The sequence below is a fragment of the Centropristis striata genome, chromosome 17 (assembly GCF_030273125.1).
Source record: "Centropristis striata isolate RG_2023a ecotype Rhode Island chromosome 17, C.striata_1.0, whole genome shotgun sequence".
NCBI classification, from domain to species: domain Eukaryota; kingdom Metazoa; phylum Chordata; class Actinopteri; order Perciformes; family Serranidae; genus Centropristis; species Centropristis striata.
In genome coordinates this window covers 13,194,151-13,220,445 of record NC_081533.1, presented here as the reverse complement: position 1 = coordinate 13,220,445, position 26,295 = coordinate 13,194,151, and the positions used below count along the sequence as shown (strand labels likewise).

General features: G+C 39.5%; 1 protein-coding gene across 1 annotated transcript; it reads left to right on the top strand.

Annotated features, from left to right (window-relative positions):
• The first annotated feature begins 10,639 nt into the window (after nucleotides 1–10,639).
• On the top strand, nucleotides 10,640–25,499 carry ntn5 (netrin 5). The gene is made up of 6 exons (XM_059355179.1): nucleotides 10,640–12,080; nucleotides 13,829–14,017; nucleotides 18,934–19,083; nucleotides 22,300–22,350; nucleotides 23,480–23,560; nucleotides 24,868–25,499. The coding sequence occupies exons 1-6, from the start codon at nucleotides 10,640–10,642 to the stop codon at nucleotides 25,419–25,421; spliced, it is 2,466 nt and encodes an 821-aa protein (XP_059211162.1). The 3' UTR covers nucleotides 25,422–25,499.
• Nucleotides 25,500–26,295: the final 796 nt, after the last annotated feature.

The following is a 26,295-nucleotide window of genomic DNA, read 5'->3' as shown; positions in this document are numbered from 1 at the left end:
TTATTACCATTTAAATAAAGAATAATATTTAAATAAATAGCATAATAGTATTGTATATTTAGTATCAGTCTATTGGCGACATTTACATTTTTAAAAATTGCTAACTTAACAATACTACTGTGTGTTCATTATCAGGCAAAGGTTGACAATTTAAATGAAGAATAAATAAAATTTAAATAAATAGTTAAATAGTATAGTAAGTTTAGTATCAGTCAAATGCTGACACTTTAAATAACATAAATAACATAAATAGCCAAAAAACATGTTTAACATCAGTCAAATGCAGAAAATAAATACAACTTAACAAAGTAAAATAAGCTAAATAAACATCATATTTAACATCAGTTAAATGCTGAAAAATTTAAATAAATAAACTTGAAAATAAAATAAGCTAAATAAACATCATGTTTAGTATCAGGCAATTGGTAATCATTAAAGTTTTTTTTTTTTTTAAAAGCTAAGTAAACACCATGTTTAGTATCAGTTAATTGCCGACACTTTAAATAAATAATAAAGAACATAAATAGCTAAATAAACATGTTTAACAGTCAAATGCTGAAAATTAAAAAAAAATTCAAACTTAAAAAAAAAAAGCTAAATAAACATCATGTTAAGTCTCAGTCAAATGCTGAAAAATTAAATCATGGGATTCACATTAATATTAATATTAATGGGAAAATTAATAATAAATAAAAAATAAATTTAAAAAAAGCTAAATAAACACAATGTTTAGTATCAGTTAATTGCTGACATTTAAATAAAAGATAAATAATAAATAATAAAATAAATAGCCGACACCATTAATAAACCAGCCCAAATATCGTTTTCTGCATTACATGTTTCATATCGGACAACATGTGCGTCGCTGCTAACAGTCACCGATATATCTCTGAGATATCGGCCAATAAAATCGGCCACCTGATAGATTCGGTCAGGCTCTAATTTTGCAGATTTAATTGACTCTCAATTACAGCCACAGGCCTGACTTATATTTCCATCATGCCCGAGGTTGTCTTTGGCGTGACTGCTACATGAAATCACGATGATTTCATTTCCATCTGTTTTTCAATATCAACATGTGAAGCTGGAGAGCGTCTTGCCAACTTGCATGGAGCTGTGGGGGGGGCGGGGGGGGGATTGACAGGAAACTTTTAAATATCAACTGGGTAACATGTGTTTTCTTATTCAAAAAATGAAGTAAGCAGGGCTTACGGGTCAATGCGGAGGCAGAGACACCCTCCGTGTGTGTGTGTGTGGGGGTGCAGTTGGCCCCCGGGGGCCCCGCACTTGCACTGGATTGGCAGTTTTGTTGGAGGTGCAAACGTGAAGGACAGAGGCCTTTAGCTAAAGATACAAGCAGTGATAATCCATTTTGTGCTGTCTGTTGCTTTCACCTCCCGGACCGCGCCACTAAAATTAGATTATTACACCTAAAACAGAACTCGTGGAATCTGCTCCGTGTGGAATAACACACAGATGGGCTCCGACTGTGCAGGCAGGAATGCAGCTTGAGAATACACAGCGGCGCATACGTAGCCTGTCTCTTCTCACCCGAAAGCCCAGTGTTGTATTTCTGACCGGGCTGAGGACAATTGCAAATTAACAAAGGTGTCAGTGTGGTAACACGCACCAACAGGTGCTTTGGTGCAGCTTCAAACACACACACAGCTTATATAATTGATCGTATTTATTTAAAGGCTGGGTCTTCTTGCAGAGCTGCAACCTTTTGGAAATCTTCCCAGCGACTAATGCTGGGCTTACACCAGAAGGTTTCCCCAGTCCCAGACTAAAAACTGAAAGTCTGTAGTAAATCTAGGAGTTTTACTGGAGTCACGGCGCTCCATCGTTAACTTTAAGGTAGTAATCTGCTCTGTTTCATATCAGTCTTTGCCTAGTCTTGGGTTTGGATCATATCAAACGTGTTTGATATTATGTCAAGTCTCAGTGATGTAACACAATCAACAACCAATAGATGAGCGGGGGAAAGGTCCCTGGTTCCAGACCGGTAAACCAGTAAAACCACTTCCACAGGAAAAGGAACATCACAATAATGATAGTAAGCTCAGTCCTCAATACAAATACTGTGATGTCATATATTTAGATTTTTGGGGGCACTGTTTCTTAGTTAAGAGAAAAGTAAGGAGACCCAGTTAAAATGTATAAATAAATGTTTACATAAGTGAGTAATAAATAATCGATGATTAATGCAGTGGTTTCCAAACTGGGTGGCGTGACCCCTAGGGGGGCCCCAGGGTTATAAAAGGGGGCGTGGCAAGGCTAAATTGAAATAATTTCATTGTTCTCCAATGCTGGTAAAAACTAAATCAGATCATGATATTACAAATACAAAAAAGAAAGATGAAAAAATATGACAAGACCATTCTTGCTTGTTGCATTTTGTGGCCTCTTTTTGTTTTTTTCTTTGTTTTTTGTCATTTACTTTTTATTGGTTTTTGATTTTACATGTAAATGAACAAACAAACAATCAACATGAAGACCTATACACAAATGCAGAAAATATCAAGCAAAAAGAGTAAAAGCGTACAAAAGGGGATTGGAAAACACCCAGAAAAAAAAGAAAAAAGGGAAAGGTACAAAGAAATGAAAGTATTCTGATCGTCCAGTCTGAGATATCCTGAAATCCAGTTTTATGGTAGAGACATATGTAATCCATTTTTGCCGATTTTCAATAAATACCTATTTTTGTGTTCTAAAATTGAAAGTAATTCTTTCTTGTTTTTGTTTTTATTTTCAACACAAACCATGCACAGTGGGGAAAACATGCTAAAAGAATCTAGTTGTAGTCTTAAGTAGTAGTAAATAGTGAACCTGAAAGATCCACAGTCTGTCTAAAATCTCAGTGTGAGACTAAAAACTCTCAACACTTGTCTTTAGATGTGAGCAGGTGTGAGCTGATAGTTTTCCAGGAGTCTTTTCCAAATCTTTTCAAAGTCTTCTGATGTATAAGTAGCATAAAAAACACCAACAGAGTCTGTATTTATTTGCACAAACTCATGTTTAGTCTCATCCTGGAGCTGCAAAGCAATCTGAATTGAACATATTTCGCCTCCGTGTTGCTGGCCGCTGCTGCTCGCCCATGACGAGGAATGTTAAAACGTGTGAGACAGGCCAAATCCAGCTCATCTGCTCACCAGAACAGCTCCAGACCCAGACGGCTCCAAAGTGCGAACAGGCCAGAGAGAGTTAACAGGTAGCAAGAGAGAAAATACCACACACCAGAGGTTTCCACGCTTTATTCTCAGGACTTGAAGTCCTCATTTCCTGCTAAATCGTGATAAATGAGGCTGTTGCAGCAGAATAAAGCATTAAAAGTTGAATTTAAAGGTCAAAGCGCGGTTAAATTCCTGTGTTGCCACCAAAGAATTAATACGCTTAATTTAATATGATTAATGAACAAACCAATACCTGTTTGAGTGCACAATGCAAAACATGATTTATTAATAGTTTTACCTGCCAAAAAGAGAGACAGAGAGTGATGTCTTATCAAAACAATGCAACAGCAGTTCAACTCATATTCTTGGCTTGCACAGAAAAAAACATGATTTAAGAATTGGAGATAATCTGTTTTTGCGAGTAAACCTTTCTCATATTTCTTGGCCTTTGCTCTTAAATTCTCTCCCTTGCAACAGCCATTAAAAATACAGCAGAAGATATGTACATATGCATGTAGATCAATGCATAAAATATAGAAATAAAGTGGACATAACCAAAGAGCATCAACGAGTGCTGCAGGAATAAGTCCTCAAACCCGGAGATAAGTTAGCATTTTTACATATTTTCCGTTTCTCTCATCTCAAATCCATTTTGTGGTTACAAAAGTTTATGAAATTTTGGTTCTGTTTGATAAATTGTGTCAGTAAATACAGCACTGGTGAATTTATAAGCTTTAAAGTTTCTTTAAAAAGTGCTAATAACGGCTAAATGACATCACAGAGGTTGTCGGGGACATTAAACGTAACCTTTTTTTGTACTTCTAGAGATTGCATTTACGCTTCAAAAATCATAAAAGTGTTGTTCATTTATTAAGATTATCTTCAGTGGTTCAATGTGCATTTACTCAAGTACTGTACTTAAGTACAATTTTTTAGGTACTTTACTTGATTATTTCCATTTTATGTAACTTTATACTTGTACTTCACTACATTTTGAGGCAAATATTGAACTTTTTACTCCACTACATTTAGTTGCCAGCTTTAGTTACTTTTCAGGACGAGATTTAACATAAAACATGATACATTTAAATGATAAGCCTTTATTTTTTAAATAAAACCTCATAGCAGTATATTGTATTATATAAGTAGTTAAAATGAGCCCTATTGTTACAAAATGAAAATGCTGCTTACATAAATGCCTCAATACAAAAAATCTCATAAAATATTTGGTTTATATAAAACAATCTGAGTGAGGACATTCTGCATAACAACTACTTTAACTTTTGATACTTTAAGTACATTTTGATGCTGATACTTTTACTTCAGTTAGTTTTCAATGCAGGACTTTTACTTGTAGTGGAGTAATTTCACAGTATGGTATTAGTACTTTTACTAAAATAAGGGATCTGAATACTTTTTCCACCACTGATTATTTTGCTGAACAAAGTACTTTTGTTTGCCAGAGAGCTGATTTTCTGCAATAATCCAAAAATCCAGTGAAAACAATCCCATATGATGTTTGTTTAGGGAATCAGGGTAATATTAAGTTCTGGGCTGGCCTCTTAAAATATGTCACTGCTGAAGAACTCTTTTATCAAAAAACAGGCTCAGAGGAGGAAGGACACCATGAAGTAACAGAGCTACAAACACAAAACCTCCTTCAGGCTCCTTCTTCTGTCTCCTGTGACAGATCATTATTCCAGATGGGATGACATTTTCCTCTGATACCCTCATCGTTCTCGTAAATACAGCACAAGTCAGTATAATACTGACTCTGAGTGGGTGAATACACAGTCGCCCATAAAGTTAGAATAATTTAGTTTTCAGACACAATCCTCGGTTAATTGTGGTTTAATTTCCATTGGGATATGTTTTGGAGATTGGTTAATAAAGTTTTGAGAAGATAAACACTTTATCCGTCAAGAATAAATCATATTGTTACAATCATTTCATGGAAAGAGGTACAAAAAATATTTTATTCCAACTTTATCAGCAACCGTGTACTTCCAATTCATCTAAATCACATTTTTAAGTTCTGTGTAAGTGTCAAAAAGAGCCATTAAATCTAATTGTATTCACATTTTTAACCAAATAAAATGAGTAAGCTTTAAACAGGAGAGTGAATATGTTTTATAGACAATATACAGTCATGGAAAAAAATATTAGACCATTGTTTTCTTAAATGTTTTTGTTTATTTTTAATGCCTGGTACAACTAAATGTACATTTGTTTGGACAAATATAATGATAACAACAAAAATAGCTCATAAGAGTTTAATTTAAGAGCTGATATCTAGACATTTTCCATGGTTTTCTTGATATTGATTTTGGTTATCATCAAGAAATAAATATATCTGCACATATATTAACAGATATATCAGCCATATTGGTTTAATTTTCCCCTTTAAATTATATGTGTGATGGTAACATTATTTTCATGCTCTTAACTTGTGACTTGCAACCTGTACAAATGTTTAAAAACCAAATAAAAAATTGCCAATTGCAAAAAAAATCCCCCTCTAAAAATTGGTATCAGTCTCAAAAATCCCATATTGATTTGGCTTCAATGGAATCTACAGTCATGGAAAAAAATTATTAGACCACCCTTGTTTTCTTCAATATATTTTTCATTTTAATGCCTGGTACAACTAAAGATACATTTGTTTGGACAAATATAATGATAACAACAAAAATAGCTCATAATAGTTTAATTTAAGAGCTGATATCTAGACATTTCCATGGTTTTCTTGACAATGATTATGGTTATTATCCACTATCCAATATATTATATATCATTATAATAATAATAATAAAATAATAATACATTTTATTTGTAATGCACTTTACATTACAGGAAATCTCAAAGTGCTACAGGTTAAAAGCATAACAGTCTAATTATAAAAAGGGGAAAAAAGGGGAAAACAGCTAAAAACAGAAAACATGCATACATACAGTTGTACCAGGCATTAAAATAAAAAGGAAATTAGAGAAAACAAGGGTGGTCTAACAACAATTTGTGCATCTACACTTATGGAAAAAGTGTAGATGCACAAATTGTTGTTATTTCAGCCTTAAAACAAAGCATTTGTTTGGATTGACACATTTCAGCTCCATGATGAATAGAAGCAGAATGGCGACAGGAAACGGGGGCTGCAGAGCCCGAACACGAGCGTCGCTCCTCGCTCTCCTCTGGTGGACTATGCTGTAAACATGCCCCCAGGTTGTCAGCAAGTATTTTTCCAGCCCCTTGCCAGCCAAGCATAGCTGCTTCTAAAGATCACCCGCCGGAGATGTTGATCTCATCTTACCACTATTTGGCTGTATAAGCTTTTTTAAAAGGCTGCGATCGCTGCCAAGTGGCTTCAAAACTCTTTCAAAAATGGAAGCATAGTTGTACTCTTTAAGGGTTTATGTTTCCGTAGGTTGGAGATCCACTGGAGAGGAAGAAAAGAGCACGCTGGCCTCTTTTTAAACATTTGTCAGAACTGGTGTGAAATCCTCTCCGTTGTATTTTCTTCTCATCAAACAGCACTTTGCAAGCAATGTCGCTCAACATGTTCCACGACACCCCGGGCCGTGTGAATTTATGGAAAGCAGCGGAGAGAGAAAACCGTTGAAACCGTATCCGTGGGTTACGGTGGCGGTGGCGGTGCCAGACAGACAGACGATCTGGTTTCGGAAGAGGAGAGAGTCTGGATTTGGCCTAGAGGGGCGCATTAAAAAACCTCGGGGGCCTCTCTCTCACATGAGCATCCATTTATCAGAGCGGTTGTAATGTTTAATTAGTCATGTAATGTGACAAAGACAAGAACAAGTGCATGTCATGGGAATGTTAAACAACCGCCCCCGTCCTGCTGCAGCCTCGTGTGTCCCAAACCTGAACCCCCACCCACCTGCACCCACTCCTCGTGTGTCAGGAGGGTTACTACACATTACTGGATACATGCTCTAAACAAAATCTAGACATTTTCCATGGTTTTCTTAATAATCATTTTGGTTATTATCAAGAAAACCATGGAAAATGTCTACATATCAGCTCTTAAATTAAACTCTTATGAGCTATTTTTGTTGTTATCTTTATATTTGTCCAAAGAGATGTACCTTTAGTTGTATCAGGCATTAACATGAACAAGAAATTGGAAGAAAACAAGGGTGGTCTTATAATTTTTTCCATGACTGTAGATTCCATTGAAGCCAAACCAATATGGGATTTTTGAGACTGATACCAATTTTTAGAGGGGGTATTTATTTATTTTTTGCGAATGGCAATTTTTTGTTTGGTTTTGAAACATTTGTACAGGTTGCAAGTCACAAGTCAAGAGCATGAAAATAATGTGACACATATATAATTTAGAGGGGAAAAATGTAACCAATATGGCTGCAGATATACTTATTTCTTGATAATAACCAAAATCATCAAGAAAACCATGGAAATTGTCTAGATATCAGCTCTTAAATTGAACTCTTATTAGCTATTTTTGTTGTTATCATTATATTTGTCCAAACAGATGTACCTTTAGTTGTACCAGGCATTAAAATGAACAAAAAATTGAAGAAAACAAGGGTGGTCTTATAATTTTTTTCATGACTGTAGTGATTTTTTAAAAGAGGATTGTGCACTGTTTATGCATCACTATGCAAAGGTAATCAGAAGGCGGCTGTTTTAATGCCGTAATTTATAATAATGTTAAACAATTCTAGAAGTGTATAATCAGAAAATAAAATAAATAAATAAAATAAATAGCTAAATAAATATTGTACGCTCAGTATCAGTCCATTCTTGACCATTTAAATACAGAATTAATACAAATAAAAATAGCCCTTAAATTTCTAAATCAGTAAGTATTCATCTACATTATATGTTCCGTAAAAAAAGGTTTTCATATCAGATAAAAAAGGCTGATACTGTCTGTGATCACACAATAATATCGGCTGACATGTACATTAGTTGGGCTCTAAATTCTGTTTTTACTCAAATTGATTTTACTTTTGTAATACTAAAACCATGTTGCAGAGCTCATTCATCCGGGTCTTACATTTTCAGGCCAAAAGCGCATTCCTGACAGAGTCCTGGCTCTGTGTCGTGCGACAGGTGCATTGCACATGCACAAATTCTTGCACCTTGTTTTAAAAAAAAATGTTATAAATGTGTTCTTCATGTGACTTTTAGAGCATATAAAACTAACTAAAAGGGAACTCAGAATTTTGGAGTAATTTTGTTGTCAGACAGAATCCTAATTAATTATGGTTTCATTTTCATTGTGATATGTTTGGAAGAGATTGATTAATACAGTTTTGAGAAGACATACACTTTATCTGTCAAGAATAAATCACATTGTTACAATCATTTCAATGAAAGAGGTAAAAAAAATTGATTTTATTCCACATTTATGTGCAACCGTGTACTTTGAGGTAATCTAAATCGCATTTTTAAGTTATGTTTCAGTGTCAAAGAAGCCCCATTAAATCTAATTTTATTCAAAATTTTAACCAAAGAGGTAAAAAATACTTTATACCAACTTTATGGGAGACTGTGTAGAAGGGAACTTAGAGAGTACAGATCTCCCCCAAGGCATGTTCTGTGAACAAAAGTAAAAAATAATTTCTCTATCCACCCCTTGATTTGGATCCTCTCCAAAATATAATGGGTTCGTCTTTGGCCCGTGCTGCACCCTTCCACCACAAGTTTCATGAGAATCAGTCTGGTAGTTTTTCCCTAATGCAGCTTAAAACACAGACAGAGAGACATATTTTGCATTTTAAATCCCTTCACTCCCCGGCCCTGCTCCTCATCCAGAACAAATTCTCCCACCATGTCCCTGAATCCTCCGCTAACCTTTCCCCTGCTTATAATCCCTCTGACACCGTCCTCCCTTCCTATACTGACACCGAATGAAACCAGAGACCTAATTAATCATCCGATCAACTTATCCTTAAGTCCTGCTTTTTATCAGGGCGTTCAGGTTCCCGCGGGGCATGTCTCAACACGTCAGGAATGACCAGCCGAGGCATTCAGGACCCCAGGAATGCGGCTGTGTGGCACCAGGGTCACAGTCAGAGCGCTCATCACGGCGCTCTCTCTCTGCTTGGAGCGTTTCCTGTCGCAACACAACAGAACTGGGTCGCCCGATACGGCTGATCTTAGCTTTTGTGTTTAACGCAGGTTTGGCCGGTGCACTTTCTAGCTTCGGGGTCAGGAGCGGAGCAGGTTGAGTGCCGCGGCCTCCTCGGAGCTGTGTGGTCCCAGAGGGAAGCCTCATATTTCGGTCGTTGGCTAATTGAGCGCGATGACGAGGCCGGAGAGGCTCTCAGCCCCGTCCTCTCCTACGGGTTTGGTTTATGCAGCCCTGCTGACTTTGCTGTCAGTGTCAAACGCTTGTTAGGCGATCATCAATCTCGCAGCAGTTAAGAATATTCCCAGAACAGAATGAAGGGGGCAGGTGATAGATGGACAGAGCACGGGGAAAGTTGTTTGGAAGAAGGTGGTTATTGATGAGAAAAGGACAATCCTCTCATGAAGGAGAGAAACAAGGAAAGTGGCAGGTGTTGCACTTGAGCAAGAAACAAATTTTTAAAAAAGCAGGAATGTGCTTCTGGGCTTCATGTGAGTGGTAAAACAATAAATCACCTCTTCCAGACAAAGCACATGCATTGTTCGTTTTGTCCACATGCCAGAATTAACGCTCTCGGGTATCGAATCCTTGACAGAGGAATAAATTACGCTCATCACCAGTTGTAAGAGACGGGAAGGGATTTGTTCGTGCAGCGGACGTACACAAGTCCGTGTTTGTCTTTACCACGGAAGTATCCATGTAGGGGCTCAAGCCGAACACACATTTCGATCTATAAATCACTTCCTACCATCCTCAAGACTAATCTCCGACTCCTCCCCTCATTTCGTTCTGTCTTTTTTTCTCATAACGTCTTTTCTGCTGGAGAACACTTCACGCCGCTCATGCTCAGGCCTGCAGCGCTGACCGACGGTAAAGTGATTTGAAAAGGAGAGCCATAAACGTGATGGATGTGGTCCAGCTCGGGGTTTAGCCCCAGCTGTCGGGCATGTTTTTTGTCATTTCAGACAGACCCGCTGGGTGCGCGCCCCTTCTTCACCCAGCCACTCTCCTCGGGGTTGAGAAGAGTTTTAAGACAAATATGTTCTTAAAGGCTGTTAAGGTCACGGGTTCAAACTGGTGGCGGACACTGCTGTGAAGATTGGAGATTACATTTTTATGGGATGAGATCTTTACTGGCATCTACCGAACGCCAATAAGTTGAAGTGATGCAGTGAGCTGGTATCGTATGTTTTCAATAAATGCACAGGTGGTCTATCTTAGATTTCCGTCTTTGGCTTCAAATGCAAGTCATATAAATCAATCAGTGTATGTTTTTTTCTGTTTCATGATCTAGCTCCCATGGTTTTCTCTTAAAAATCATCTTTTTTTTTTTTTCTTCCGCAGGCTGGATGACATGATGTTCCTGCCCTTTTCCCCTCCCCCCTCCTCCTCTCTCTTCCCTGTTTTCCTTCTACTCCTCCTTTTCCTCCCTCCATCCCTCGTCTCCTCCTCCCTCTCCCACACCCCGTTGAGCTGGACTTCGCCTCACGACCCATGCTACTACCTAGACGGCCGCCCGCGTCACTGCCTGTCGGAGTTCATCAACGCGGCCTATGGCGTCCCAGCCAACGCCAGCCACTCGCTGCACGAGCCCGATTATGACAGCAACATCACCACCCTGACGGACCTCCACAACCCGCACAACCTCACCTGCTGGATGGCTCACGGAGGTCATGACTCCGGAGAATGGGTCATCACGCTTCCGCTGGGTCGCCGCTTTGAGATCACCTACATCAGTTTGCAGTTTTGCCAACAGGGGGAGCCATCGGACCCGATCTCCATCTCCATCCTCAAGTCGATGGACTACGGGCGCACCTGGAGGCCGATGCAGCACTACTCCAGCGACTGCCTCGGAAACTTTGGGCTGCCCTCCCAGACGGTGGCTCAGACAAGACACCAAGAGACAGAACCCCTCTGCTCAGACCCGCGCCCCCTGCAGAAGCAGAGGGGCGGCATGGTGTTGGCGTTCTCCACCCTGGACGGACGGCCATCCTCTCCTGACTTTGACTACAGCCACACGCTTCAAGACTGGGTGACAGCCACGGACATCCGCGTGGTCTTCCACCAGGTGCCTAAAGACGCCAAAGTGGTCAATGTGGATAAGAAAGAGGAGGTACGATGGCGTGACGGTGCAGAAGACGACAGAGGGCTTCTGATGTGGAAATTAGGCTACAAGGGGCGCACTGGAGATCAGGTCGACAAATTAAACACGGATAATACACTGGCATTTTTTGAGAGGGAGACAAAAAACTCAGAGATAAGGGGGAGGCACAAAGTGGATAAAAGTGGGAGAAAGGGTCATAATAAAGGGTCGGATGAAGACGAAGATGGACATAACGTGACCAGCAAGGAAGGGGGGGATAGTTTTAGCACGCCTGCTTCTTCAAAGAAAAGCGGGAGAACCAGAGGGCGTGGTCGCAAGAAGGAAAGCAGTAATTGGCTGCCGTGCCCCAGTGGAGGCTGTGTTTGGACAGTTGAGGGGCGGGGCAGGAACAACAAGGGGCGGGAACTGAGGAAGAGGAGGAACAATAATCTCAACACAAAACAAAGCTCCAGGAACCTGCAGGCGGCCCCGCCCTCGGCGCTCCGGGCTCCTCTGGCTCTGTCGGACCTGCAAGTTGGCGGCAGGTGTAAATGTAACGGACACGCTTCCAGGTGTCGCCGTGACGATGCAGGTCAGGCAGTGTGCATGTGCGAGCATCACACGGCGGGGCCGGACTGTGATGTGTGTGAGGATTTTTACTACGACAGACCGTGGCATCGAGCCACACCCACACACCCAAACCCCTGCGTTGGTGAGTCCTGCATCCTGCTGACACATTAAAAAAACTGGTCAAACTAATCTCAGGAGAAGCCAAAATCTCCTGTTCTTAGTATAAAAAACATTCTCACGTTTTCCATGTTGCAGCTTGATAATGTCTTTCATTAGACCCTCCTTGAGTGGTAAACATTCATGCCTTTTAAACTCCACACTGACGTTTTTATAACACAGGTTTTCTGTTATAAAAGTCCAGGTCAAGATGACATTATCTGGGGTTTTTCTCCTCCAGAGTCACAGAATAAAAGGAAATGTATCTATTATTACAGGCTGAGTAGTGCTACTCAAGTAAACTGAACTTTATGTGTATGTGCCATGTTAAATGGATGCATGCCTCAATATACGCTACATCAATATTGCTCAAAGTTGCTGAGCCATAACAAGCTAGGCTAACACTGTTTTTAGCGCTGACATACACAAAATCAGCAATTGTAACTTTAGCTGTCATTTTGTTACTTTTTTAATAAATGTGACTGTAACAGCAGGGAAAATAATTGGCGCCACTATACATACCAAGTGCTAAAATGGCTAGCTTTGTAGACTTTAGCATGTCAGTGCTTTCTTTTAGCGATTTATGTCCACCAGAGAAGACAAGTTAGCTGTTAGCAAGCTAAGGTTTGGCAGCTTATGGGTTCTTTATCTCGTTGGTAGTGCATCAACAGCTCAGCAACTTTTTCTGTTTTCTAGCAGATGGAATTGACAAGGAGGCAGCTTCATACAATGGGTACTGATGAATTGCCTTTCCCTCTGGTGTGGGTGGGACTTACTTGTTTCTATATGATATATATTCAACTTTTCAGAACCCCCTAGCAACTATTTTTCAAAAAAGCAACTACCAACAAATCTAGCAACTTTTTCTGGTGTTATTGGAGACTTTTGGAGACTCGTTCTAACTCTTGTTAACAAGCCACGGGACGGTCCTTCCGCAGGAGTCTCTCCCAGCTCTAGTCACAGAGTCGGAGATGTTAACCCCTCGGCGTCCAGTCTGCAAATTACGCATGTTTAAAGTCACCGCTCGTTTGGGTCACTTTTGCTAGTCCCCAGGCCGGATAAAGGAGGAGGGCTGGAATTGTGACAGAAGACAGTGCACTTGCAGTTCTAAACATATTTAGGGTGTTTTTAATTCAATTTGTGTCTTTCCCACAACGTTATTGCTCTCTCCTACAGCGTCCATTACAATTACATGCACATGGTAAATTGCAAATTAGGTGCTGACGTCATTTAGCGACTTCTATCGACTTTTAGGACAACCAATAGCTACTTTCCTTACTGAGGAGTTGGCAACACTGATTTCAATGTAGCCATGTATAACTGATGCAGTCTGCATCGTGTTAGTCATGAAGATGCCGTGACTCAGCCCCATCATCATTCCCCTGTGGCAGAGGAGCTGGAGTCAGCATTTTTTATTTATATTGAGGTTCTGCATTATTATCTGTTCCTGACTGAATAAACACAGATTGGCGGTTCATGAATCCAGTCTGGCCAGAGGCTTCTGCTGCATGTCAAATCCTTCATTCCGCCTGTCATCTTTCTGCTGTCTTACTACTCTTTCATGAGAACATCAAATGCCCCCAAAAAATATTAAAAAATAAACAGACTCCAGCTCCAAAGAACTCTTGGCATCTTCATTTCTAACCAACACAACAATCATTATTGTGGAAAGGAACCAGTCCAAAACATTGGATTTGATATCTTGTCATTTTCTTATTTCTCTCCCTTGTGCAGCCTGTGAGTGTAACGGCCACTCAAACAAGTGCCGCTTCAGCATGGAGGTGTTTCAGCAGTCGGGCCGGCGTAGCGGAGGTGTGTGTCAGAAGTGTCGTCACCACACGGCCGGACGCCACTGCCAGTACTGCCAGAACGGATACACCCGCGACAACAGCAAGCCGCTGAACCACCGCAAGGCCTGTCAACGTCAGTCACTGCATGTGTGTGTGTGTGTGTGTGTGTGTGTGTGTGTGTGTGTGTGTGTTAACTGTACCAGGCCAAATGGGAAGAAGGACGTGTGTTCTTCTTTGTGCGTTTCTGCCAGTGGCGCGCTAAAGTGCCCTAAAGAGTGGTGAAAACAAGAGGAAGTGCCTTATTGGCTGCCCTTTACACAAGAAAAAAATTAATGGGTGCCCTCTACGATGCCCCTTCATATAATAAATTATGATGATGTGCCCTCTAGTGCAAAAAAAAAATGATAATGTGCCTTAATGAGTGCCCTTCTGGTGCCTCTCTTTGGTAGCCGTCGAACGGGGAATGTGAAAGAGGCGTTGCTTTCATGTGTCGTCTCTATGACGGACAGCTACATTAAGTGGTACTAAAATTTGCAACGAAGCAAAAAGCGGATTAATAATATGCCTGTATGCGTAGTAGAAAAGCGCAATTAGATGCCAAGTTAGAAAACATGATAAAGTGCCCTTGCAATAGAGAGAAAAGAAAATTATCTGCAGTGATTATAAAAATGTCACAGTCGGATATCAATAAAGATTCTATAATAAGATTATATAATACAGTATCACTGAACTGTGAAAAATGTTATGTGTGGTGTTTGCTCTCATTTAGCTCAAAGTGCACAAGATTGATGCATTTTACTTAAAAATGTACACATTTTCTAAAAATTCTCAAATTACCTGAGGGCTGCTGGAGGCAGTATCAAAATGACCAAAAAAAGACACAAAATGACCCCAAAAAAGACACAAAATGACCAAATGATTACACAAAATTACTAAAAAAGACACAAAGTTATTACAAAAAGATACAAAATTACCAAAAAAGGACAAAAATACTAAAATAAAAGACACAAAATAATAAAAAGAGACACAGAATTACTAAAAAAGACACAAAATTATTTAAAAAAGACACAAAATTATTTAAAAAAGACAAAATTACCAAAAAAAGACACAAAATTACCAAAAAAAAGTAATTAAAGGGACCTTCCACACACAACACGGTAAAGTGCCATTCATATAAAACTCACATTAAACTTTCATATCAAGGTGGGGCCACAAAATATCGTCACGAGGGCCGCAATTGGCCCGTGGGCCGCGAGTTCGAGACCCATACCCTAGATGGTTCAGTTCGATGGTTTTAATTGTCAGTACCATATCATTAATTACTTTGATCTGGATCTCCTTTAACTAAATGCTAATCAAGGATGAGGACTATTTCATCATACATGATGCATCATAGCTTTTTGCGTGTTTGTGGGGCTCCATGTTGTGCAGAATGTGCCCTTTTTATTTTTTTCGTCCCTGCCCTTCAAACAGTCTGGGTCCACCACTGGTTTCTGCACATGCATGGTGGAATAACTGCATTCCTGGAAGATGAAAAGCAAAATCTTAGCGTGAGATGCTGTTAATGTCTGTCTGTCTCAGTGCATTTATGTGTGTGTGTGTGTGTGTGTGTGTGTGTGTGTGTGTGTGTGTGTGTGTGTACATGCCCACTCTGTCTGTTTATGTGGTGGTTACATCGTGAGAGTGGACAGCTATTACTGTTTGTGATACGCACACAAAAACACTCCCTGAGCTGCCACCTGTATCCCCCCCATCGTTACCACCGGCTGGCATCTGCCGTGACCCCTGACCTTTGACTGGTCACATGTCCTAAGTGACTGTGACACTCCGGCATGCTGGTGTGGAAGCTTGACCATGGGCCCAATATATCCAAAGTTAATGGGCTGTCCTGGAGCTTGACACACATGCAGGGGTGTAAAAGAAAAATATGAGCTATGATTAAACAGCTACATATTTTATCACTTTTTAAGCATGAAACAATCACAAAGTGCAAATTTATATCCACCACCACACAGTGCTACATCCCCACTTTAATTTATTGACGTTATATTTCACCGAGTCACCCTTCGGAGCCCTATTACTCATTTTCTCCGGTCAGGTTGTTTGGACTCATTGTGAGGATTTGTGTAAATATTACTAGAGTGTGAGCAGAGCTGCTGAAGTGTGGCTTCCTCTCTCTATCTGTCTTCTCTCAGCGGGTCTTATCCTGTGATAGTAGGGTTAAATAAAAAGCTTTGCAGTGTAAACCATGGCAAATCCAGGCAGTAATCATTATACAGCATTACAATAGCCAGTATTACAGGACAGAAAACAGAAAAGAAATTAATTTCGATACAGGATTTGTCTCCATCTCGATGATGGAAACAACTCCGGACCTTGTTGTTCTGTCCTTATTAACCGAACCACATCGTCCTCGCCATCGTGTGACATTCACCTGATAGCTCTATGGAGGAATTTGTCTTTGTTTACCCTACAAGACAGCTACAAAATAGCCTTTATGGTGTTCGTAGAGGTCTCTGCACAAGGACATTCCCTCAGAACGGATGCTGTCAAACAGGATTAAACCTGGGTCCCTTTACTGATGGATGGTCTTCTTAATCCTGTTTACTGTCGTTTGTGTAGCCGTCAGACTGTGACACATGTTTAAGCGTCATATATCTTTAACTTTCTTCCTTGTTGTCACAACTCGATGCATTCTACTCCATAAAGCCAGGGCAACTAACCACCTGTGTTTATCCTAGGGTTGTCACAATACTAAAATTTTCAACTCAGTACCGATACTCAGGAAAATATCGATACTCGATACCATTTTCGATACTACGAGGATAAAAACAAAGACCCCAAAATTTAACAGAAATATTTTTATTAACAAGAAAAATGCAACATGTAAAAATTAACAGAACCACAGGTTAAATATTTATAATAAAAAACAGTTATGCAAAAAGAAACTGCAACTATGATAACAAGCTTCAGGTACTCCATACTTTTGAAAATGAGTATTGTATCCGGATACAATGTTTTAGTATCGTTACTTTTTTGAGTATCTGTACTTTTGACAACCCTAGTTTATCCCTATGTCATATTCATGCAAATGAAATATATTTGTTATAACACATATATTAGGTCCAAAGAGCAACCACAGTCTTCAATAACTGGCCACCAAAAGCTTTCAAAGGACGATTTCTTTAAAGCTACTCTAAGTGGGCCTGTCACGATAATTACTATATCGACTTATCGTTCGATATATAAAAAAGGGCACGATAGTTTTTTTCTGGACTCAATATATTGTCATTTACATACGTGACTGTTTGTGCTTTTTTGTGTTGTGTTTAAAGTAATGCTGCAAATGTTTGACAGGTAGTACGAATTGCCAAATAAAACCTATATTTCCCAAGCAGCCATCCCAGCTGTTTATGTGTTATTTTAATAATAAAATAATATAAAACATAATGATTATCCCATTGCAATGTTTTGTTAACAGAGCTTGAAAGTCTATTTTATTTTATTTTTGGGTTGTAGTTTATTTATTTATGTTTTATTTATCTAGGATATTTTAATATTTCTTTTCCACATTACAATTCCAATGTTTAATGTTTTCGAGAATTAAAAATTCATTGCTGTGAGAAAGTATGTACTTATTATGCTCTAATATCGTTATAAAACTAAAACGACATCAAAACAACGATAATATCATTAATCGTGATAGTTTTTGGGAAAAATATATCGTCCTAAAAAATTGTGACAGGCCTAACTCTAAGCAATATCTTTTATTTAAGAAATTGGTCAAATGAGTGCAACATGAAAGCCTTCGCTCAAAGTGATGCAGCCACAAGATGTCATCACCCAACTCTGCAGTTCTCTTTAGTTCTTGGGGGAATTTTAGTCTCTTTGAGCTCATTTTTGTGAATTGGGGAATTTTGTGACTTGCAGATTCACTGTTTGTTTTACTCTCACCACTCTCACCATTTTTTTGCTGCTAGACTGCTATTTTCAGTGAAAAGGTTTTGATAAACAGTTGAGCGCTGAATGCCCAGCACCAAAAAAAAGGAGACAGGAAAAGTTAGCAATTGGCTAAAGAGCCAAATATTACCCATAAATGTTGGTGGAGACCAAAACAGAGCTAAAATGGAGCTGATTAATGACTAGTGCTGTGTTCACATCAAATATGAAGTTATTAGGTCCAATAACTTAGGTCCAAAAGCCTTGCAAGACTATTTCTTTAAAGCTACACTAAGCAATATTTTTATTTTTAAAAATGGTCTTGGGGGCATTTTTGTCTCTTTGAGCTCATTTTTGGGGAATTTTGTGTCTCACCGTTTGTTTCACTCTCACCAGTTTCTTGCCGACAGACTTTTCAGCAAAAAAGTTTTGATAAACAGTTGTACAGTATGCTGAATGCCCAGCACCAAAAAAAAGTAGACATGAAAAGTTAGCAATTGGCTAACCGGCCACACCATTTTCGAACTGTTACCTGCAGGCAGGACAATGAAAACACATACAAACAGACTAAAAAACTGTTTTCATGCAAAAGCAATCACAGCATTAAATGATCACATGAAGTAATTCATGAAATGGTGTATTTATGTAGACATGGATGTATGCAATATTTATTGTTTGTTTTTGTTTTTAATTCTCCATGTTTTTTTATCCATTTTATATGTTTTATTTATGTCTTATACTGTGTGTTTTTACATAGTACATATTTGTATACTCCTGCACTGAGTATTGCACTTAATTTCATTATGCATTGCATAATGACAAATAAAGATATTCTCTTCTATTCTAAAGAGCCAGATATTCCCATCAAGTGTTGGTGGAGACCAAAACAGAGCTAAAAGGGAGCTGATTAATGACTAAAGCTATGTTCACTCCAAATATGAAGTAAATTTCTGCCTTTTATTACTCTGACTGAAAGTCTGTTTCAGTTCCACATATGATTGTTGTGCAAGGTCTGCCAGTGTAGAACTATTTAATTGTTTAACCATTATTGCTTCTTCAACCTCCAGCCTTGAAAATAATTGACATCAGCATCACTTCTCTTTTCTCCAGCATGTCAGTGCCATCCTTTGGGAGCAGTGGGTCGCTGGTGTAACCAGACATCAGGTCAGTGTCTGTGTCGAGAAGGGGTGACCGGCCCGAGGTGTAACCGCTGTGCCCCGGGATACAAACAGGGCAAGTCCCCTCTGCGGCCCTGTATACGTAAGTCACCTGCCAGTATTATTGTTTATTCAGAATCTTTAAAAAGTTGCAATTAAATGGTGACTATCCTGAACACCTATACACATAATCAGCACACAGAACACCCACAAAAAGGTCCTAACAGGACTCAGCGTAGTCCATGCCACTTATTCTTGAGTTGTTTCTCGACTTTGCCACTTTGCTTGTGTTGTATGATCTCTGATGTACGCCGCTTTGGATAATTGCTACTGAATGACATTGTAGATTGTATGTCCTTATCAGAAAAATTACAGCTTTGGCACAAGTTATTTGTTGAAATATTTGAAATGACCTTTGTTTGACAAGCTTACGGCCATGCAAATAATGGCACTTACTTACTTAAGAAGCAAACATAGCACGATAGTTTAGTGCCACAAACTGTTTAAGAGGAGCTCCCCCAATGCTTGTTTCTGTCGTCTCCCCCTTAAATAGTTTGAGATACCCTGAACTTTACCAAACCTTTACATGAAAGGGGCAGATCAGCAAAACAGATCATAGAAATGTCAGATCAGATGCCCGAGGGCTTGTTTTAACAGGGATTATGGGTCTTAACTAATCTAAATACTGTTCTCTCTGAATTAGATCTGTGCCACCCTGCTCAAATATATCACAGACTTTTAATAGTTTGTTGTCAGTCATAATAAAGTAACCTCTTTAATTTCTCCTTCAACCTCATTTGCTTGGGGCCTAAATGGATTAAACCTCCTATCAAGCTCCCTAAGCCTTTATCAAGTAGTAGCTCAGTATAAAAGGGGCCGCTGCTGTCCGGACTAATTTGGCCCAATCTCCCAGCGTGTCCCCTTTTCATCATCCCTAGAGACGGTGTCCATAGCAGCCTTAACATGAGCTGACCGCTGCAGGGAAACCTCATCTCCAGCTGATGTGGGATCAGCGTCAGATCAAGTGGATTGTTGCTGCGCATATCTCTGTGCCTGGCCAGCGCCGAACCTCAGCCACGAGCGCTAATCCACGTGCACTTCCCCGGCTAATCGCACGAGTGCCGACAACTACACAGGCACTGACGCTGCGTAAGCCCCAATCAGGTGACATAGGGAGCCAGCAGCGGCGAGCTTCACACCTGTTGTGCAGCTCAAAAACCGTCCCCCCCATCACAGGGCCCAGACTCATAACTCTCCCAGTGAAAGGAGTGAGTGAAAGAAAACCTTGTTTGTTTTTACTGCCAGACCATCTCAGGCTATGTATAGCATCTCTTACCCCCTACCGCCACCTCTAACGCCTCGCGTCTCATCAGACAGACCAGAAGGCACGCAGCAGCAGCAGGGCTAAACTTAAAGTTTGCTCCCACTGAACCTTTTTATCCACACCTTGAACAGCACAGGGCGTTCATTGGATTAAATATGTCTCCTAAGAAAGCAAAAACTTCTTCAAGTTTGGTCAAGATTGATAAAAAAAGAGCCAACTAGACGGCTAAATGAAGGCAAAGCTAGCAGGTGACATAGCCACGGCTAGCCTTAGCTAAAGCTAAAATTACATTTACTGATTATGTAACTATATCTGTAGACAAAAAATATAAATTTTGAATAAATGGTAATTCAGTTAGTTAACGTAACTGTATCCCAAATCGGACACTGTTCGGCTAACATTCTATCAGAATTTCACATTAACTACTAATATTAATGATCCTGTTATGCTTCCAATTAATTAAATGGTGTGAAACTAAAAGATAACTTCTTATCTTTCGAACCGTATATTGTTTTAAACGTGTACATTAGGCTCCGGATTACCAGAGACGGCAAAAGGGCGCTAACGCCGGTGAATTAGCACTGCGCTAACTGTATCCCAAATCGGACAGTTGGATCTCCAAACAATAAATCAATGAGGGCTGCTGAGTTTTTCGGGGGAAATTGGATGTTTCTGGGTAAGCTAATAAATAACACCGTCGTATCCAAAAGTTTCAAAGGATACCCAGCCCTGCTTATCACATTTACCTCATGTTGACCCCTCACATATACTGTATGTACATGATACACAAACACACAGCACCTTCCTGTCTTTTATAAGTAGGGGTGTAGGGTGTCACTGGCCCAGTTGTGTCAGAGAGGACGGGACATGGACGGGGGACGGACTGTGAACTTGGTAAAATAAGGCAGTGCTGACACACACACACACACACACACACACACACACACACTTTTTATTGATTCACAGTTGCAGCAAACGATACAATCAAACAGACATATTTTCATTTTTCTGTATAACCCAGCACCCACTCCACTCACCCCAGAGACCCTTACATCGTTATAGCAACAGGTTGATATACCAGATCGGTTTAAGACAACAGTGTGTACTTATAAAGAAAAAAATATATAATAAGAAAATATATATATATACATATATACATACAAATATACATAAATATACACACACAGATATATATATACATATAAAACATAGTGTAACATAGGTTGTTTGCTGCCTGCGTCTCTGTATGTTCAACAGATCAGCCCATTGTTCCTGGACTGGCCTGAGTTTATGGCATTATATCTAAGGGGGGGGGGGGGTCGGTCGACTGGGCGAGTGGAATCAGGGGGACGTTTCAGTAGCAGGGAGTTTATCGACATAGTCAAGTAGTGGTTTCCAGTGTAAGTAAAACTTCTCGGGACAACCTCTAAGACTGAATTTGATTTCCTCCAGTTTTAGTAGAAATAGTAAATCATGTAGCCAGGATTTAAAGGAAGGTGGTTGGGAGGATTTCCATAAGACAAGAATTTTTCTGCGTGCAATCAAAGAGGTAAAAGCTATAACATTTCCCTGTAAAGATGTGGTTACAACACATACACTTTAACAAGAGGCCTGGATAATGTATGTACGGGCTAGTTTAGGGACACACACACACACACACAAGGTCATGTTAACTTTATTACACTCTGCATAATGTTCAAGACAAAACCATACAAGAAGTGATGGTTTGACCTTATTAAATTACCAAAAGTAAAGTTTGTGTGAGTGTGTCAAAAACATGTGTGTGTGGTCCTTTTATGGCCTAGAAACACACACACACACACACACACACACATTTTTGACACTTGCTTATCTTCTGTGCAGACATGCCCCACGCACCGAGAGCATAGCACACATAACACACACACTCTGTGTGAAACGGGCCGACAGCTCGTGTGCTGAAGCTTGTGTGTATCTGCTCCTGTCACCTGTCTGAGACTGTGTTTGTGTTTGCAGGAATTCAAGAAGTCGCTCCGACCCCGGTGTACCAACCTCAGTACAGCATAGGTGAGACTGCCAATAAATACGTCTATTGAAGTTTGAGGTGATTTTTCAGTCATAGTCCCTTGAAACAAGTTAATGTCATCTACTATTAGAGGCTATTTATTTTGTTACAATGACAACTCATCACTGGTTTTATTTGGTTATTTTGAGTAATGTATGTAGTAAACGTCTCTCATTAAAAAAATTATTATAACAAAAATGTTAATCTATAATAATACCTAATAATACCTTCATATACCTAAATAAGACAATTTTATCCAGTATTGTAGTTTTATCGCCCAGTCCTAATGTAAATTATGTATATATCATAATACTGAGTATTCTGGCTTTCTATTATTATTTTAATTTTTTTGGTCCAGGTTTTTAGATTCAATCACTCTTTTATTTGCTGTTAAAAAAAATCCTTCATATAACTTTCTGCCAACTGTCCAATTTTTGCCCTCCCATGTTTTGTTTGACTGTTTATAAAGAATAAAGTGTAAATTGTTTTACAATTCTTTGTTATATATTCTAAAAGACCTTACTCGTTACCGTAAGTTATACTCTTATTTTGGAGGATTTAGCTAAAAAATAAAACTGCAAGGCAATTCAATGAAACACAACCGAATGTTTGATATAAAAACATTACAATCTGGGTGAAATTTAAGATCTGTTTATCTTATATATATAATTTTGTAAAGCTCATTGTAGCTATATGACTAATGTCGTATTAAGTCAAATAAGGGATTTAATGAAAAGAGAAGGAGATAATGTCTTTGCCATAATAACACAATAACTCACCCTCTAAACCATTCTTTTTACCCTGTTGATGTCACTTTAAGTGCAATATAGACATTTTTCATTCATCCTAAAGTAAACTCCCGTGCTCTGACTCCTCATGCAGCAGCTAACCACTCCCTCCTAGTGGCAGCTTGAGGAATGTCCCACCTGCTGCAGTCGAGGTCATCTGTTAGTCACAGGATACTGTGATGACAAATAGAAGCAGCCATATTGTAATTAGGGGAAAAGACATGTGCTGATATGCTTGCTATGAAATGATACCCTCTCATTTGATGCATTCTCTCTCTCTCTCTCTCTCTCTCTCTCTCTCTCTCTCTCTCTCTCTCTCTCTCTCTCTCTCTCTCTGTTGTAGCGGAGGAGTGTGTTTCATACTGCCAGCCTTCTCAGATTAAAGTCAGGATGAACTTGGAGACCTATTGTCTCAAGGACTTCGGTTGGTGTTGTTTTTTTTATTTATTACTATGTCAAAACAGAAATATGTACTAAAATTGTTCAGTTGTCTTCAGTGGCGGTTCTAGACCAGTTTTACTGTGGGGGCCAAAGAGGGGCCAGTGTTTAATCAGAGGGGCACATAAAAAAAACGGCAAAGATGATATTTAAGCATTCAAAACCTTTATTTTAGCTTATTTTAAAATCTCATTTAAGTATATTTGGAAGATACAAAAACATTGATTGAAACAATGAGACTTACTAACAATAACAATTATTTCTCATTTCTCATTACTTTTTTATTTTGAAAGTGCAGTACAGTGAGAATTAACTTTTTATCTAATATACACAAGCTTTTATTGCACAATTAGACTATTATACAATGTACTGTACACATTCTCTCTTTTGTGTACAATGATATTGTTTGAACAAAAAATAGCTAAGAATTGTTCAGTTGTTCATCGTTATAAATGTATCATTTTATTATTAATTTGACCCAGGGGCCACAGCAGGGGCCAAGGGCTTCTTCATAGGGCCAGTGGCCCCTGTAGTAGTAAGTAAGTAAGTAAGTAAACTTTATTTATATAGCACCTTTCGCAGACAGAAGTCACAAAGTGCTTCACATTAACAGAGGATAAATAAGTTAAAAAGAATAAAATAAAATAAAATAACATTAAAAAAAAATGTACATACTAGTTTTAAAAGACCAAAACAACAGCAATTAAACAACCATAGCAGCCCCAAAGCAACTCATCAAAAGCCGGAACAAATAAAAATGTCTTCAGTTGGCTTCTAAAAGTGACAACAGAATCTACTGAGCGCAGCGAGGCCTCTGTGTAGAAGCGCCACTGGTTTTCTTCTTTTAACCCTTTATCAGGCGAAGAACTATATTTAGTAACTTCAGTGGATATCAAAATGGGGTCGAGAAAAAAGTTGCAAATTTACTAGATTAAAGTGGCAAATCTACAAGAAAAAAAGTTGCAGATTTAAAGATTTAAAGTAACAAATCTGCGTGGAAAAAAGTCACAGATTTATGAGAAACTACTACTTTAAATCTCTTAAATCTGCAACTTTTTTCTTGTAGATCTGCCACTTTAATCTAGTAAATTTTAAACTTTTTTCTCGAAATATTTTTATTTTTATTTTGGATATCCGCTGAAGTTACCAAATATGGTTCTTCGCCTGATAAAGGGTTAACCTCTAAAATTAAATTAAAATAAAATCTAACCCATTGAACAAATTTGGGTTAAAACCAAAATGTAAAAGAAAATAATCAGATAAGAGTGAAATATGTTTATGTCTGTGTCTCAGTGCTGAAGGTGCAGGTGAGAGGGATGGAGCGTTCAGGTCCCTGGTGGCAGTTCTCCATCTCCGTCCAAACCGTCTTCCGTACAGGGTCCACCTCCCGCGTTCGCAGGGGCCCCCAGTCCCTCTGGGTCCCGGACCGCGACCTCGGCTGCGGCTGCCCCGCCCTCCACGTGGGCCGGACCTTCCTCCTGATCGGTGCCGAGGAGGGGGAGCGGGGCTGGGGCCCCGAGGAGAGTCGGCTGGTGGCGGACCGCTCCACTCTGGCCCTCCAGTGGCGGGAACACTGGAGCCCCAAACTGAGGGGCTTCCGGGGGCAGGACAAGAGGGGCCGCTGCCCGCCGAAGTCCCACAACAGCCAGCATCATCACATGGAGCGGACGAGGCCCCAGACTGGGTACGTCCCCCCTCACCTGCTGACTGAGGACCACACGGAGCCTCACAGAGTGAACACACACACCTCAGTGGAGCCACACACACACTCAGAGGCCACACCCACAGAGGCAGCCCCCTCGCCAACTGCACCCGATCTGGTGTGCTCGACTCAAGGACCCGGATGAAAAACTGAAACAACAAAGAGGCTTAAAAACAAGGACAAATTTTTATCCTCCTGCAAGAACTCAACATGGTTTCACAGGAATCCGTGAAATAGCCACGGATTTGCTTCACTCAAAATCCGTGGAATAGCCACGGAATCACTCAAATTTCCGTGAAACTGACACGGGTTTCACTACAATGCAAGTTAATGACAGTCATATCCCGTGGCTATTCCAACATACAAAGTGATTATGTACATTCACTGAGTGAATATTTAGAAAATAAAACATATATTTCTCGCTAGGAATGTGATGAAAATCCATTTTTATGCAGAAACGAAGTCAAAATATTGATTTTTTCACTAAAAATGAGAGAACTGTCCTCCATGTTTTTTGTTCTGACCGCTGGAACCTTTAAAGTCACGTGACTTGGAACAAACCAATAGGAAAAAATATCCATGGAATAGCCACGGGATATGACTGTCATTAACTTGCATTGTCGCGAAATCCGTGTCAGTTTCACGGAAATTTGAGTTATTCCGTGGCTATTCCACGGATTTTGAGTTAAGCGAATCCGTGGCTATTTCACGGATTCCTGTGAGACCAGGTTCCAAGAACTACAAGAAGAGGAAAACTGTTTTTCAGACTTTTTCAGTTTTTTTCCTGAAGGTTTCAGGAGAAACTTGTTGCTTTCCTGACGTGGAAAAAGTTGAGAAGAAACTCAAATACACAAAACACACAAAATCACATAAACATCAGTTATGTGTCAAATGTTTATCTGAAAATGTGAAGAAACACACGTTTCCTCATGTACAGTCGCTGTTGGTCGGTTTGTCTTGTTCACTTTCTGCAGAAAAACTGGAGAAAAGAGGATGAAAATATACAAATATTCCACCAA

Coding starts and splice junctions, on each gene's coding strand:
- ntn5 (XM_059355179.1), top strand. CDS start 10,640: ATGATGTTCCTGCCCTTTTCCCCTCCCCCCTCCTCCTCTCTCTTCCCT. Junction 12,081..13,828: donor ACACCCAAACCCCTGCGTTG/GTGAGTCCTGCA, acceptor TCCCTTGTGCAG/CCTGTGAGTGTAACGGCCAC. Junction 23,561..24,867: donor CTATTGTCTCAAGGACTTCG/GTTGGTGTTGTT, acceptor TCTGTGTCTCAG/TGCTGAAGGTGCAGGTGAGA.